We start from the raw sequence: 18289 nt of genomic DNA on the forward strand, positions 1-18289 counted from the left end.
TTTATATTAACACCGACTAAATATACTTTGTTTATATATGCTTAAATTGACAAATATTGTTACAACTTTTGAGATCTTTATAAAGTGAAATCCACAGTTTTACCCCAAAACTCTAGAGGAGCTGCAGAAATCTACAGCTCAGAGTAAAGGAAAGTTATGAAAAGTTTTCACTTTTCAAGTGGAAACAGTGCAGTGTGTGGCAGGAAACTAATATCTAATATCACCCTGAGTGTGTCACAGACTGGTACTATGGAGGACAAAAACTGACAGAGTTAAAAATAAAATCACACAAGCCAGTACACTTAAAATGTCCATATTAATTTAAAAATGAGAACTAATTTTATCTTTATTAATAGTCTATGTCTCTGTTTAAAATACCTAATTTATTTACTTTACTTCAACCTTCACATGTTTTTCTCTATTTGTTTCAAACGCATTTTTGTGGATTTCAATTTTACTGTTTATGTATTGTCATGTTTTTTTTTTTTTTTGGTTCTTGATGAATTTATTTCTCTTTTATTCCTGTCGTTAATTTTCGTCCCTTGTTTTTCATGTATGTCTTTTTATTTCTAAGCTTGTTTAATTTTCTTTTTTTTTTAACATTTTTACATTTTCCCTTTTTACGTTGACGTCAATATAGAAATTGGGTGGGTTGTCCTTTGTCGAGTCAGTTCCTCAACTATTGGTCAACGAAAAAGTAAGTGCAGGATACATGTGCAGATTGACTGTGCATAACTCCTGCATTAGCATGGTGGCCCAGAGGGTTCAACGTAATACAGCAGTCCTGCAACTGGCTCAGTTAAGCTCTCTCCTGAAGTTTCAGTCAATGTTCCTGCTTTACCCAGGAATGTATTTTATTTTCACATTTATAATGGATAATAACATTTTAAAAAGTCTACAAATATCAAATATACATAATTCATTAGTAAGAAGTGTCAGCAGTAAGTTGAAACCCTTTTAGAATAATAAGCCACAGTTTTGATCATAAAAAAGTCCATAAATAATTGTGGTTTACCCCTTTTATTGCTTTATAAGACTTCTGTTACCAGTGAAGCAGGATTGTCCACTACATAAATTAGAACGACTGCTTCATTTGCAAGACTATTTACTTGTACCTTATTTTTTCCCTCAACTGGCTAATAGTAGATGATGACCCGTTTTAGAATTATAGCTGATTAATGTAATTAAAACTGCACTCGCCGTCTTCATTTGCCACTGCTGTTGGCGCAATGCATTATGGGATAACTTGTTGTCCCAAGTATGCAGAAGGATGTATCGATGCATCCTCACTGCAGAGCAAAACCATATCCTGGATCTTTGAACGTAACAGTCTAGAAGTGTACTTAGGATTAGTTTCACAAGTATGCAAGTACACAAGTATAGACAAGTACGGATGAGAAATTACCCTGATTTTACCCTAATTTATTGCTTACTTCTATTTTGTTATTGCTTTCGTTGTGTTGTGGCTTTTGTATTCCGGAAAACCTTCTGGGCCACCATAGTTTAGAAGTGTAATTACAGAGACAATGGATCTTCACATGGATCCTGCACCTTCCTTTGAATGACCCAACAAAGGGCAGCCCACCTTTTTTGTATAATGAGGCAGAAATGCATGAGGAAATGAAAAAAAAGACAGAAAAATGTAAAAAGAACATGGAAATAAATAAAGAAAAAAAGTGAGCTCAATTAAATTACAAAACATGAAGTAAAGTAAATAAATGCAATATTTTGAACAAGATCTATTCATAAGAATAACATTATTTATATTTTCCTTAATTAATCTCTACATTTTAAGTGTATTATCTATTTATTGGGCCATTTAATTATTTCTGCTTTTATTTTTAATTCTGCCAGTTTCGGTCATCCAGAGCAGCAGCGTCGAGCTGATGGGAATGTTTTCTGAAAAGGAAAAATTGGAGTAAGCGCCACTTTTCAAAAAAATAAAAAGTAAACCACTTAAAGTTTCATTCATTTCACTCACACAACACCAAGTTGACCAAATTGAACCTAATCATTAAGTCTTAGCCAATTCAGATATTTTGTTTGTTTCAAGCACTTACCACTGCTCTTATAACGGGCTTACAACACTTTCTCCTCAATCCTGAATAAAATCACACTAGAGCAGCTTAAGGGAACACCTTTAAAATTGGGACACGCGTCAATTTAACTGAATTATCGTTAAAAAACTAATTTAGACACACGTTTTAAGTAATGTATTAAAGGGAAGACATGTTGGTTAATAACGTCTCAATTCTGCCCAGCGACAGATACGAAGCAACATTTTAGCTCCTCCATAGCATCCGTATAACATGTATCTGGAGCCTTATTGGCCAAATGAGCACCCAGAACAGCCTTTAATGAATTTCATCACAAAGTACTCTTCATGTTTTATGCAAGTCAACAGAAATAAACTAAAACGGTTCTCCAGCATACAACTGCCGAGCGGTTATCCTGGCATTTTGATGTAATGGCTATGATTAAGCAATTATTAAAACTGTGGCTCATTGATTTTCTGGTGGGCCAATCAACTAATGAATTAGTTATTTTAGTTTGTGCTCCGAAGATGATGAAGGGCTCATCAGGCTCACTGTACACAAAACATTGGCCCTGATAAAATCCGAGCACATCCGGCTCGGTGTCATTTATATTGGCTCTGTTTTTACGTTTGGCATGATGTAACAACACGCCCTGACACATATTTACATACTGCTGCGTCAGGCCGCATTTTAAGAGCCGAACGAGCTGCCCTGTAAATGTGTTTTGGGATGCTGAGCAGAAAGCTACACCAGCGCCATTATCATTTTATGCTGTAATAACCACTTAGGATTTATCACCTATAGGACTTCTCCATCAGTACTGCACTACAGATAAATTACCCCTATATAGCCGCGTTTCCCAAAACCTGTTTATTGACTCTTAGAGGTCAGTGATATTATGCAGTGACGGGAATGTGGCATTCAAGGGGAAAAAAAGTATTGTAAATAAGAAATATTTTTTTATGTTAAGAAGTGATAAGACGATTGTTGTAATAATAGTTCCCAGTCATGGATGGATGTGTTCCCAACTCTAGGTCTATGATATTTGCTAGCAGCTGCGTTTCAGCATCTATATTGTCACATCTATCTGAAGCATGTATCAGATTTCTCATATCTGTTTAGATGCTCCTTGCTGGCCCACTTTTCTCCTGGGACCGATGTGCTGGAGACGGTTCAGAAGCAACAACCTGCTTGTCACTTCTGTAAAAACGGCAGAATAAGAAAAGAAAAGAAAAGAAAAGAAGAAAAAATAAAGACTGAGGACAAGCCCAGGGCGAGCAAGCTGTTCAAAGAAAAGCAGGCAATGCGCTCTGTGCCAGCTACAACGCTGTATTTTAATGCCGGGGGAAAAAAAGACAATAAGAAGTGAACTGGGTTTTCAAAGAGAGTGTAAAGAAAATAGCTGCTTCTGGGGATTTGTCAGAATAGGCTTTAGTGTGGTCATAAGGAATGGGCTGGAATGTGACGCGGTGCATGAAATAAAATCACAAAATCAAAAATGCCACTGTCACGACGCTGCAGATGCAGTCCTTAATCACGCAGTTCTGAAATGCATTATATTTGGTTTCTAAACAAGGTCAACAAAATTTTAAATATTACCAAAGTTAGTATCTGAACTAAATGCACTGAATAGATAGAAGTTATAAACCTTTTATTTTTGCAAATACGATAAAATCTGATCTACTCTGTGTATTTAACCAGGTCATTTTGCATTTACTATGAAAGTGACTTGCCAGTCCAACCCAAGGGCAGGAGAGGTTTGGGTGGAGATGGGGGGGATACAGAAGTACATGCTGAACCTCATAATAATAATCCATCCATCCATCCATTTTCCAAACCGCTTTATCCCTCATGGGGTCGCGGGGGTTGCTGGTGCCTATCTCCAGCGTTCACTGGGCGAGAGGCGGGGTTCACCCTGGACAGGTCGCCAGTCTGTCGCAGGGCAACAGAGAGAGACAAACAGGACAAACAACCATTCACACACACAATCACACCTAAGGACAATTTGGAGAAGCCAATTAACCTAACAGTCATGTTTTTGGACTGTGGGAGGAAGCCGGAGTACCCGGAGAGAACCCACGCATGCACAGGGAGAACATGCAAACTCCATGCAGAAAGACCCAGGGTGTACTTGAACCCAGGACCTTCTTGCTGCAAGGCAACAGCGCTACCCACTGCGCCACTGTGCAGCCCATCTCATAATAATAATAATAATAATAATAATAACGTCAATACATGTTACTTGTAAAGCAATTTACATTTTTGCCGCATGCCACATAACAAAAACCCAGAAGCATAACTCAGCTTTCCCTGGGACTATAATTGTTCTATAATTTAGTAGTAATAATAGTATTTCTCCAGCTTTTAACTTAGTCAAATCTTGACTTTCCCACAAACAAACACAAAATGTCCTACGTGTGTATTACAGTACATCTGTTTCTATTTACAGTTATAAAAGATTTTGAAAATAGCTTTTGAAATTTGTGTCATTTTACAAAACAGTGAAATCAATATTGGGAGAACCCAAGAGAGGTTTGTGCAAAAGATTTTTACTGTTGGAGATATTTAGAAGGATTTGGTTGATGAATAAATGAAAAAAAAAAAACATTTCATTGTCCCATTCTCCACGGAGTATGCACCCAGCATTTGCATTTTTCCAGGTGTGGTGGAGAAATGTGACAGATCTGCTCTTTAATAAATTATTTCACGGACCAGTCACATTCTGTGGCTGGAGCACATAATGCGCACCAGCATTCAGACTCTTGTGCTTTTATGAGGTGTCGTAGATGACATATGTTTTGACCTTTTTGACAAAATAGATGCTCATCAAACTGCTTCAGACGTTAATCTTGTTTTGTTGTGGCTGCAACTTTAAACTGTCCTCAGCTTACAGCGTTGGTAGTAAAGGAAATCTGACAATCGGGTGAAATGATAAATACGTGAAATGCATCATTCTGATTCCTTCAGGCATCCAACTAAAAGACAACTTTGAATTAGCCACTATTGGGAGCTGGTGGCTGTTGGATGCCATATCCTTACACGTAGACAAACATATCTCCAAAAAGTCATCTTTGCAGTACAATGGTTGCAATATAATTTTAATATAATTTTTTAAAATACAGCTAGAATTAAGACTTTGTGTGTTTGATGTACAAACAAAACAAAAGTTTGATAACATGAAGACCAAATGGTTTTAATTTGTACTTCATTTTAAGACCTTGGGAAAGCTGATAATGATAATCATTTAATTTTGCGATTTGAAGCTTTGACTGTCTTAAAATCGCCATGCATCAAAAACAGCTAACCAGGATATATAACTTACATCCAGGGATAGGAAGCCTCTCTCTCCCCTTGAAATAATATGAGAAACCCCTCGGTAGCCAGCATAGCAGGACTGAAATTAGCTAAAATGAAACATTGAAAATAAAAATTAAAAATTTATTTGAATGTACTTGGGTATGATATTGGGTAGGATCTGTTTTTGAAAGCATTAAATGTTTGTCAAATATCACAGCACTTAATGGTATCACAATCTGCCTAGAAACACAGAGGTTGCCGAATTACTCCATGTTATTTATAAAATTATATGAATTTCTAGTATTTTTAACCTCACTTTTTTGAAGGCAAGTGCAAGAGCACATTATTGTTTTTTTCTTTGCTATGGCTTTACAGAACAAAGGAATATTAACACCAAATGAACAGGAAACTAGTGATACCTTTTCCAGCATATGGTCTAACTGCATCACTGCTTAAACCCGCTATTTTAGTCAGAAAAAAAATAAAATCTCTCAAAGACATGAACCCCTTACTTTGACTCTTTACATACCGGTGAATTATGTCTTAAATTGACCCTTTTACCTACACAAATGTCCCCTATGGGAGACTAAGAAAGAAATCTTGACTCCAAAGGAAAAGATGAAGATTCTTTTGAAAAAGCATCTCTGAAACCTAACACTATCTTATCTGCCTCTTGTCTGTTTGAGGAGTGCTCTGGATAAGTCCTTCATGCTGGATGTAAAGCTGGAGGTACAGTGCTTTCAAATCCCTTGCGCTAACCTTGGCTGTTGAGGACCATTTATTCGCTATGATTATAGAATTAAATGGGATTAAAGTGTTATCATTAAAGGGAAAGTGACCTGCTGCCTCAACATTCGAATGAGAGTCTGAGACCTTGTATGAGATTTCATTATATTTCTAGGACTGTGAAGGAACAGTGAAAATTAATAAACTCTGTAACCCCGAGGAACCCTTATTTTCCCCTTATCAGGCGTGGAAAAAATTACCCCGATCGCTTTCTGTAAAAACAAGATAGCCTATCTTAGAATTTCAAAGTTTCGGCACACAAACAGGAGCCGCGGTGTCAAACGATTTCTTCCCTTCAAAATATCACTTACCAAATTGCTCTTATACGTATCTCAAAGGAATGGAGCGATGTTATCTGAATATAAGTCATGTGCATCTAAAACGTTCTACAATGAGGGGAAGGCCAACACTTCTACCACTGTCTTTAGGGGCATAAATCACTGCAGCCAGAGAAAAGCATCTCAGCCACAGCCAGCTCTGGTTGTAAATTAAACTAGAGTACTCCAGCAAGAGCACCTCTGCAAGAGCCTTGAAGTAAAAATAGAGACTGAAGAGAGGAAAGTCCTTCTACATCAAAGGCTTACGACGATCAGATTCACCCTATTGTCCCAAACTGTGTCAAGAGCCTCACTTTGGTAGCTCGCTGCAGGGCAACGTGACACAGCAGTCTGGATAGCATGTTATGGACACTAGAGAATGCAAATAGAAACCATACTTTAAATTCAGTGTGTTTGTATCAGAGTGCCCCTTTTAGAGCAATTGTGCTTTCAGATTACTAAAACAAAAGCAGGATCAGGGTAGTTAAGACCTGGAGAGCAGAGATCAAAACAAGCCAATATTGGTAATCACGCCACTAAGCGGCCTGCTTGATACACATACGTTATCTGAATATCGTGTAGACAATTAAGCTTTCATATGCAGTGTATTATATTTAATTACCTTCCAATGAAAAACCAAGAGTAGCATCAAATGCTTTGGTTATGGAACAAGTCGCAGCTTAGTAACCAGTGGGAGAAAAATCACAAGACCCGTATACATGGAAATTAATGTGGTGATGTCAGACCTATTGCTTTAAACACTTTCATTAATGTTAAGTGGGAAAATTTGCTCATCAATACGAAAATAAATTGCAGTTAAGCCGGTATGCAAAAGAAATATACAGTGGCTTGAAAAACCTTTCCCTGAATCTCCTTCACACCTTTTCACTTTACTACCAGGAGCCTCAATGTATTTTATAAAAAAAGTGTGGCAAGCATGACTTATACTCCCACCTGAGCAGTGGATCACTGTAGCTGCTCCAGAGATGTGGGTGTTTCCTGGCCTTTGTCATGCTGTTTCACTGTTCTCAAACAAACCTCTGAGGTCTTCACAGAACAGCTCCTTTTAACTTATGTATTGCACCGTCTTAACTCTATTCACTGATTAAGTAACTTCTCTTGGAAATCAATTGTGTAGGATATTAGTTTATTTATTAAAGCATTGTTTGTGGATATATCAAAGTAAAGGGGGCTGAAAATGTATTTTAATTAAAAAAAAAAACTTACACAACCAATGCTTCCACGTTACAATTATGCACAACTTGTTTATTGTATGAAATTGCAATAAAACAAAAAAAGCGGTTTGTGGGGTATTGCTACTATTGCACGGTGCCTACTTTTCTCTTATTACTGTCCGTTGCTGGTAAAAACGAATGGCTTCATTATTCGCTCATCTTTCACTCCACTTAGTGATATTTTTAAGCTCAGGGGAATCATTGCAGTCTACCTTTCCCTATGTTGCTGCTAACTCTGCGGTAGAAAGGTCACACTTTGTGGGAAACGTTTATTAAAAATCTGAAGCTGTAGTTTTACATTTGGCTCGTTCTGTCTGCTGGGGCCGATCCATGTTGTGGCTGGATGAAGGTGAAGTCAAGGTCAGTAGAGTTTTATTCCCTCATGAGGCTTGAAAGAAAACTCAAATTCTGCAAAGTGCACCGTCTTCTTAAGCTGCAGAACAAAAGGTGGTGAAGCCAGCCGGTGGATCGATGTGCAAAAGGAGAAAATCGTTCTGGGAAACAGAGGGATTTTTTCCCCCCCTTTGGTGGGTATGTGTATTTATGTGTACTTATTCATGCATTACAAAGACCACACCAAAACAAATCACCCGAGAGTAATAGGATGATGGAAGATAATGTTAATCCAAGACACATAAATATCCTGTGAAAGCTAATTTGAAATCATCTCTGCTTCTAGTGAATATTGACTTTGTGCTAAAGATTGCAAAAATGAATTATGGCAGATAAATTGTATAATTTGAATAAAATGAGAGAAATGTGGTCAGTCCCAATAGGGTTCAAAGGATTCTTTTCATTTCTGTGAATGGTGACAGGCCGATATTGAAAGACCGATACCAAAGAAGAATTCGGGACTCGTGTGTTATTTCAGTATCACCTTCTGTTATCTAAACAACTTAGACCTAAAATGTATCTTAAAACATTCCAAAAAAGTTAAAAAACGAAGTTTGAAGACGTTTCACTTCCTATCCAGAAAGCTTTCTCAACTGAAAATGTCTGGAGTAGTGTGGAGTAGCAAGCTTTATAGTACTGCCCAACAAAGGCCTTGTAATGGCTTAGATAACATGCAAATTGAACCGAAACAGGTCCACCCCCTTAGTAATGGGGAGTCGTAAAGGTCGTTGTTGGATTGAAAATTGAATCGAAACTGATCCACGCCTCTGAAGTGGGGTGTCGTTAGGGTCGTTATTGGCCTGGTTTACAGAAGGGATGTTTTGATCACCCGTATGGGGGTGAGAATTGAGGTGATGATTGGCCGGAATCAACCCTATAGCTGCATTGCAAGTTTTTGAGAGTTGGAACCTAAGTCCTACTCCTCTTAACGTAGATGGCTTCCTTCACACCTCTTTCAAACCATCTTCTGTCTTCTTTGTCCAAAATGTGAACATTTTGGTCCTCAGAAAGATTTTAAAACAGTTAAAGGTTATATATATTAGCATTGAAAGAGATGCACCGATCATAGATTGTATGGCCTTTTCCAATCACTGATTTAGTCAATTTCAGTTATTTTAACTATAACTATGATAAAATACTTTTTGATTTTCTTTTCATATAAATTAATTGATATTGACCACAGAAAGAGCTCTGCAATTGAAAACAGTGAAATACTGTAACTATCAATGGGTATGGTCATGACATTTCAAACTTGCTACAACAGGTTAAACTACGGACTGACATGATTAGAATGACTAGCATGATTAGTAGGACGATATAGATAAAAAGCATATTGATAAAATAGAAAGCATATGGATCAATATCGATAATTATCACAAACTTAATTGCAGCCCAGACCATTCCATGTTGTTGCTTGATGACCTATTTTTAAAGAACACTGAATTCAAACTCAAACCTTTATTCCACCAACTTTTTACCAAAACTTTAAATTTTAAACAAAGAAAAAAATAATATACGCTCTCTGAACTTGTTGAATGTTGGTGATGTAGCTTTATTGGGTTTGAATTTGTTATTGGTTGGAAGGGTGTAATGACTGTAGTATTAACCTACAAAATAAGATAGAATATAAAAGAAAGGAAAACTGCTCTTCTATTGGACTTTTTATTGACCCCTTTTTTCTATTGAACCATGTGTCTATTGATCAATATATGTTGTTGTTGAATTATCGTCCAGCCCTGATGGTTAGCATCTAATCCTCAGCCTAGGGTCTACTACGATTACCTCAACACTGAGTTTTCTAAAACACCGCCCACATTTCCTAATCCAGGATTATCCATGACAGATGGGACTCTTCAAAAGGGATACAAGAGAAACTTTGCGGTAATATGTTCAGCTGCTTTTTCTTTTCTGAAGTCACATTCCCGTTTTAGACGTATCAAAAAGGAAGGAGCAGTCGTGATGCTTCCACAGAAAATACACATTGCAATCTAGGGGCTTTATTTGCATTTTCTTCTCATGATTTTGTTTTTAAACACCTCATTGACCCCGAAAATAGCTAACTGAGTATTCTATCATCAGTAACAACTTTCTCTCTGCGAGCGGTATTAACAAGACCTGTTAGCACTTTGGTTTGGTTCAGTTAGTGATCAGAAAAATGATTTGGATTTGTGGTTTCCAATCTCCGATCAGGGTCAGTCGAGCATGAAATCCTTGAATTGCTCTCAACCAATTTCTTGTTGCATCACTAGACATCTATGATTATTTGCACTGATGACTGGCCCTGTGGCAGCATGGATCAAGGACCATTGCAAAATGTGTCATTAAAAAGCCATTGGAATAGGTACAACTACGACGACATTAGACCGGCAAGCATTAGAATGGGACGACAATCAGCCAAAGCAGCGTTCCCAGATAGTTAAGCCAGATTTTATCCACTGCTCTTGCACAGGAACATCCGTTTGTGTTTCATTATTTTACTTTAGATTCATAAACCAGCTTTTCTATAGAGCTACTTTATGCAATCTGGAGTGAACATGTGCGGAGTTTTGGTGCTGCTGTTTCCCTCTTAAATTAAACTAGTTTTAATTAGGCTGAACAGTCTAAGAGTGAGAATACTTTGAGTCATGAATATTTATTAAATGACAACTCCACTTGGCAGGAGTTAATAAAATTGACCAAACAATATCTCTTCAGAAATATCAGTTTTTCTTCTTGAAATGCCATGTTTTTACATGGGAAAAACTGGGATAAATGTGTGGTTCATATTTAATTAAATCAATCAAAGTCAAACTGTTTGTAGAGCTCTTTTCATAAATACAAGTGCACCACAAAGCACTTTACAGAATTTAAATCAGATGGGCAGGCAAAACAAAATTACATCAGAAATGATTTAACTATGACAGGCTAAAAAAAGATAAAATATAAAGCTCAAACTCTTTTGGAGAGTGAGGAATTGGAAAAATGCTATTGCGTCAGTAAAGTAGCAGAAAATAAGTATACAAAATGTATAAACTGATACGGTTCTGAATACTTAAACGCATATAGAAATGGCAGGATCAAAATAGTTGTGATAAATATTAACAAATAATGATTTGATATAATATATTCTATAATACTTGCTAAAAATGTTAATAAATAAGACAGAAAGAGAATACAGATTGTTGTTTTTTTGGGGGGGGGGGGCAGTTTGACACTTTTTGATTTGATCTCATCTTCTATGTCATGTGTTTGTTATCTGTGTTATTTGATTTTTTTCTAAAAGTGAAAGAAAAGCAGGGTAAAATTAAAAAAAAATAATAATATAAACTTAAACCTAAAACTAAAGCGAAACCATTTGTCTTGAGTTTAATTTTAAAAGCATCCAAACTCTCCACTGCCTTCAGGTCATCAGGAAAGCTTTTTCACAGACAAAAAACTACATTGGGAAAATGATGCCTGACCCTGAGTTTTGGTTTTTATTTTTGCTACATCAGCCACCCCGAGATGGTTCAAATGGCTGAAATGCACTTTAGAGTGGGCAGAGTAGCAGTTAGCCTGACTCCTTAAGGAAAATCACTCCCTGATTATCCAAACTGAATTTGTACTAACTGTGACTGTGTCTTTAGCTTGTCCTTTAGGAACCACTTTAAAAACGACTGGTTACTACTCTTCAAATGTCTGGACAGAAATCTGCTTTTTACCTCAACAAATGTATTGCTTCTTTTTGCACATTTTGTCTAACGATGCTGCTTGTGAACTTACTCTAGTCCTTTAACTATGAAATGTGTCCATTTTAGCCCCGAGTCGGATCTTGCTGACTGCTTAATAAAACAGGTTGAGGGGAAAAAGCTTGTGTGTCCTGGCCGGCGGTGCTGTGTATATCTGTGTCATCGGTGTCTCGCTGTGCTTCATCCCAAGGTTGCCTTATGTAGCTGTTGCCAGTCTGGCCGTGAGCTGTGGGCTGCGGGCAGGCGGCGAAGTCTTTCTATGCTCTGCTCCAGAGCAGGTGTGAGGAGGCTTACAGCCAGTGTCAAGGTTAGCACACGAAGAAAGGAGTGTGGAGCCGTGGGCTTTTGGCCACAGAAATGCAGCAGTGCTTGGTGTACATTACACGAGGCAGATATGTGACCAAGTCTTACATCTAAATCGTTAAAAGCGTCGCAGGAATTTGTTTTCGTGACATTTTCTGTCACTTATTCATTAGAAACGAGACAGATTGGAAGCAAAAGCCAGCTTCCTGCGATTTCAGCATTTTAATCAGCTCCTTTCCTCTTTGTTTCCTTGTCACTCTCCTGGTTTGTTCCCGGCCGTCTGACATCATGCGCCGTTGGAGGTGCAAAGCCTTAATGATGAGGAAACCGTCAGCGAGTGCTGACCCATCCATGCAGACAGAGGGAGAGGCTTTGTGTTGTTGTGCTCCCTCATGTGCCGTTCCTGAAAAGCACAACTGACATCTTTCCCTGTTGTTAACAACTGACTGGTGTCTACAGGGAGGGGAGACAAGTGGTTTGTTTTATCCTTCGGTTTGCTAAGTCTAAGCAAGGAAGGGAGTTCAAATTGCTTCATGCTACTGTATACCGGCGTGTCCGAAAATCTGCTAAGATTAGCCAAGCTGAGGCAAATGTTGTAATTGCAGCTCAAATGAGAGAGAAACTTGAGCAGCAAAGAAACAAGAGTACCTTTCATAACTCTCTCCCATTCTGGAGAGAACGCCGAAAACCATCCCCGGTATTATGCATCCTGTGTCCCAGACAGTTAGCTTTAAAAACTGAGCCTGAGTCATTGGTGTAAGCTGATATTGCTGTGTTTCAAAAGATAAAAATATCTATCGGTACAAACTTCATCTTGACGGACTTCAGCAATTTAAAACTCCATCCGCAGCAGGAAAAAAAAAGAAAACAAACAGCACAAGGACCTGGCTAAGCAGTCTGTGAGGAGATGTGGACAGAAAGCCAGGGTATTCAAAGGGTTTGCTACTGGGTTTATAGATGCACCAAAACCAAATAAAAAAGCAAAAAAAGCATCGTCTCACTGTAAACTTCTTTGAAATATTTCTCCCACATTTCCACCTTAAGACCAGCAGCTGTGAAAGATTCCCCCCGTGCGATGTGAATGACTTCAAGGAGCGCTGAATATTCAACGAGGCTCCAGGTTGTTCTTGTTTCCGTATTGTTATTATCATTTCCTCTTTAATGAACACTTCCTCCTTTGGCTTCTGTTCCATTAGAGAACTTTGCTTTGTTTAAACTCCCGTGACATCCGGTGCACTCGCGGGGCGTCGGCACATTTACGGAGATTGTTGCACCCACTTACATTAGCCGTGACTCCTCGCTCTCATCTCATGGGTGGTTTACTGTATTGATGTTTTTTTTTTTTTTTTTTCTCTCTCCCACAGGTTGTGACCCTGGGGAAGAACAGCCGTGGTTACCACTACATTCTGGCCAATCTTGTGAGTAATAACCATGCTGCTCCCCTGAGAGGGAGTGGAACTGACTTACCGCTACATGTAATAGAAAAAAATATGTATGCTCCTAGGTGGGCTGTGGAAGGAACACAAATGCTCTGTATGTATTTTATTTCTGTGCAAAAAGTCATACAGCATTTGTTCCTCATGCAGTTTTGGTCAGAAGTCAACATGCAGTCATCCCAGACATAGGATTATACATGCAAGATGAAATTACAGTATATATATATATATATATATAAGCTCATATGTGAGTCAAGGCAGGTGAGCGAATACTTTTGGCAATATAGTGTCTATTTATATAGACACTACATATATATATATATATATATATATATATATATATATATATATATATATATATATATATATATATATATATATATATATGTATATGTATGTTTCATCTTCTATATGTGCAGCACTTTGTCGCACCCATGGTTATTTTAAAGTGCTTTGTAAATAATTGAAGTAAGTATTACTGCAAATTCAGTGAGCATACTCATCGTTTATTGGATAAAGATGCCCTAATTTTTTTTAAACATCTTTCCATGTTTCTCTACCCTCTGCGGAAGGAAATGCTCAGTTCAACAGGGGAGTTTTAGAAATGTTTATAAGGGCCTGCTCTCGCTTGCTGCCCTTGGTGCTGCTCCTCTGACTTTAGAAGATGTGATCATGCAGCAGGCAGACACATGTCCTCACAGACCATAGCACAATGTTGGACTTCAGGAAAAAAACAACAAAAAAAAACATAATTTTCTCCATGAGAAGAACTAACTGTCATGGCTCTTTGGTAGAGAAGGAGCACTAAAGGCAGCTGAAATGGTGCAAGATGTGGAAATGCATTTGAAGAGGAAACTAAACAGGGCAGCCATTCAAGTAATTGGTTTTAACATGATCTAACACAAAATTCGGTTGGCCGTCTTTCTGCAATGTTGAATAACTGCAGAGAAATATTTGCCTAGAATAGGACAAGACGCAACGCTTTCTCACTATGTTTTTGTTGTTGTTGTTTGTGTTTTTACACCTGAAGTGTTTATTTCATTTGAAAAGAAGTCTGTCTAGTAAAGACGGTGCATTTTTTGCACAAAGCCCCATGTCAACTTTCAAGACGTCTTCTTAAGATTCTTCTCCGATAATTTTGTCTGAAATAGTACCAAGAAAAAAAAAACTAATACGAGGACGACATACTAAATTCTCACTCAAAACAAAGCACTGTCTTACTACTTTGACATTATTAATCCTGTACTAGACACATTTGACCAGTAAACAGACTGAATGGTCTTGTGTGCTTTGTATTGAGAGGTTTTGGTTTACTTGAAGCTTCCTGTGTGAGGAAAAAAGGCAAAAAAGTTACAGGTTAACAATCTTATCAAATGATTTAGATCAAGGAACACACAACTCCCTTTGTGAAATACAGGTAGCTCCAAATAAATTAGTATTTCATTGAAAATGTCTTTCAGTAATTCAACTCAAAGGGTAAAATTCAAGTTGTATATATTAATTCCACCATAGAGTAAACCATTTTATCTAGTTGTGTCTGCTCATCTTAATTATGCCTTCCAGATAATAATAATAATAATAATAATAATAATAATAATAATAATAATAATAATAATAATAATAATAATAATAGTTCCTAAATTCAGTTTTATAGAAAATCACAATAAGGTATTTGATAAGAAAGGATAATATAGAAATGTTATAGCATGACCTTCCAAATCACTCACACAAAGACAGTGGCCTTGGCTAGGAAGAAAAAGGGCATTGGATTGCTGCTTAGTGATCAATGATGCCTGTATTTATCCATCTGTTGTCTATTACATCTTATCCCTGGTCAGAGGTGTGGGTTGGGGGTTGTGAAGCCCATCTCCAGTACTATGTCCCAGATAGGTCACTTGTCCATCACTGACATGCACTCACTCACATCTAATGGCAATTTCAAGTGACCAGTTAAACTAGCATGTATTTTTCGGGAGTGTGGAGGGAAGCTGGAGTACCCGGAGAGAACCCAATGATGCACAAAGGGTTCATGCCAAATCCATGCAGGAAGACAAACCAGCTACTCTCTTACTACAACAACTGCTGCTCAGAAAAAAAAGGGAGATTTTTGAGCATCATTATTGTAACACATAAAAAAAAATGCTTATTGACTTTATGTCATACATGAGATAAATTGTTTTAATTGAATTACTCAAATATACTTGTACTTTATGATGAAGTTCAAATTTATTTAAAAGCACTTCTACACCTAAAAAAAAAACATTTCTCAAACAACAGCGAGTCACAGGAGTGTCACCACTGCACCATTTCTCTTTTATCTCATTTTAGGGATTTTCAAATGTGAGTCTGGACAAGGTCTTTGCCGGAGGAGCCAACATCTCAGGGTTTCAGATCGTCAACCCTGAGAACCCGATTGTGCAGCAGTTCATACAGCGATGGGAGCGGCTGGATGAAAGAGAATTCCCAGAAGCCCGAAACGCTCCTCTGAAGGTACTCAGGCTTTTGCAGGGCTTTATTACATTGTGCATGCAGGACACGCCAAATGTTCCTTCTGAAGTGATCTCCATCAGCTGCTTCTCTCTCATCCTGTTTACCTTTATCATTCTTTCGCCCTCCTGCCTCCCATCCCTCGCTCTCTGCGGGGTCTTTGCTTTGCATTTCTTGGAGCAATCGATATATTGATAGGCAGCGCGAGCCAAGGTTATATTGCAGCTTCAATTTACATCTAATTAAACAATGATCAAGGAAGAAATGGATTTGGAATGCCATTTAATTAGATTTCGCTATGGTGTGGTGGTCAACAAACAAGTGGCTCAACCCCTCACTGGTGAAAAGGTCAAGAGAAGTTGCCGGGTAAGTACGTGGGAGATAAAAATCAAACTTTTATCTTCTGTTCACCACCTAACTTTGCAATAAAGTTCTGAATGAGGTCCTGACACTTAGATCAGCACTTGATAGCTTAAATCGCATTATACACAGGGTGTCAAAGTTTACATTCACCCTTACCACACCAACCTGACCAGCAGGAGCTGAAACGCACGCCTGCCTCTTTTTTCTCCCGGAGTCTTTCAATTTAACAACTTCTCAAAAGGGCAAAAGTGTTTGTTTTGCATGTTTCGCAAAGCAATTTTTCAACACCATATGGTCTCTCATCTCTGTTTACCGTGCTCTTTTTGGACAGTACACCTCCGCTCTGACCCACGACGCCATCCTGGTGATAGCCGAGGCATTCAGGTACCTGAGGCGCCAGCGCGTGGATGTCTCTCGTCGAGGCAGTGCGGGAGACTGTCTGGCGAATCCCGCCGTACCCTGGAGCCAGGGGATAGACATCGAGAGAGCTTTGAAAACGGTAAGGAAGGAATATGGGAGGAGGGAGTGGTAGGCTGAGACCAAACATGGGGGGTGGGGGGGTGGGGGGGGGGGGGGAAGTAGCGATGCAGGGTTAGGATGATAAAGATGGAAAGTGACAGAGAGAAGGGGAGAGAGTGCAGAGCTATTCTCCGCTCTCTGCCTGCAGACATCCCAGCGCAGAGCTTGCTCAAATCCAGGCCCCTCATTACCATAAAACTACATCTTTTATTAAAGCGTATCCAGTTCATCATTCGATTAACGGACTGAGTGCGCTCCAGTTGCAAAATGGACACGGGCACCTTAATGCAAGCTCTATCTGCAAAGTGATGCAAGTCTTCCATATTTCCTCTGGTCAGAGTGTTTGTTTTTCCATCAGGTCCAAGTGCAAGGGATGACCGGGAACATCCAGTTTGACAACTACGGCCGCAGGACCAATTACACCATAGACATATATGAAATGAAAACAGGTGGGCCAAGGAAGGTAAGACCTTTTGCAGCTGCCAGAGCTACTCACAATCATTTCCTTTTACCAACATGGAAGTTTAAAAGTTTTGTGGTGGTATTAGAGATCAAAAACTTCATTCATGCTTGCACTCAGGTTTTGCATCCCTCAACCTATTTAAAATGTAAAAACTTAGCCAAACAGCATTTTAACTCAGTTGCATTAATAAAGTTGGATTTTACACAAAAAAAATAAAAATAAATTGTAAATAGAAAATGGATATGAGCCTAAAAAGAAAACCCAATGTAGAAAAGGCTTATCGGTGTATTTTAGTTAAAACCTAATTTTAGTTTTCTGGAAGAGGCAACGTGATTTATATTTAAAATTCCCTCATAATTTTAAAGAATCCGTGATGCCATGCATTCTTAATAAGGTTTTCAAAATAAAAGCAGATCGTAGGTCCTCTATGAATATATGCATAAACGGCATAACGGCATTTCCACATATTCCGTCTACCGGTCAGAAATGTTCAATCTTAGTTTCATCTAACCAAAGTGTTTAAATTGAGTGGTCTGCTCTGCCAGGCGGCTTATTGGTGAGGATTTGTCAGTTCTGGAGGACATTTATCAACAAAGACTTTGCACTCACACCATCATTTAGGTCTCTTTGCATCCTGCTAAAACCTATTTGAACTTGTCCCTTCCGGGAGGTGCTATGCAGTAATTAAATGAGGGGCATCACGCCATAATAAAGAGCTTTCCTCAAGCTATGGTGATTTTCAGTACACTCCAGTTTAAGTTTAAAACTGGGACCGGTCAGCATGTTGATAGAATTTAATAGTTATGAAAAGTTGGTGACTTCCAGGGGCCATGCTTTGCTGCTCTGACAGTGAGCTTTGCTTAAGAGCAAGTTCATTGGAGTAACTATTTGTTTCAGTTATTTCCTCTGTCATTAAAATCATAATCTGTCTTGGATAATTGTTGTGA

General features: G+C 38.3%; 1 protein-coding gene across 1 annotated transcript in view; it reads left to right on the forward strand.

Annotated features, from left to right (window-relative positions):
- Nucleotides 1-18289, forward strand: part of LOC105925698 (glutamate receptor, ionotropic, AMPA 3b) — an 84370-nt gene that overhangs the window by 29114 nt on the left and 36967 nt on the right. The window contains exons 5-8 of the mRNA XM_036127696.1: nucleotides 13439-13492; nucleotides 15839-16000; nucleotides 16692-16859; nucleotides 17238-17342. Coding sequence (XP_035983589.1) covers nucleotides 13439-13492; nucleotides 15839-16000; nucleotides 16692-16859; nucleotides 17238-17342 — 489 coding nt within the window. The remainder of the gene's footprint in view (nucleotides 1-13438; nucleotides 13493-15838; nucleotides 16001-16691; nucleotides 16860-17237; nucleotides 17343-18289) is intronic.

The sequence above is a fragment of the Fundulus heteroclitus genome, chromosome 23, assembly GCF_011125445.2.
Source record: "Fundulus heteroclitus isolate FHET01 chromosome 23, MU-UCD_Fhet_4.1, whole genome shotgun sequence".
In the NCBI taxonomy this organism is placed as follows: domain Eukaryota; kingdom Metazoa; phylum Chordata; class Actinopteri; order Cyprinodontiformes; family Fundulidae; genus Fundulus; species Fundulus heteroclitus.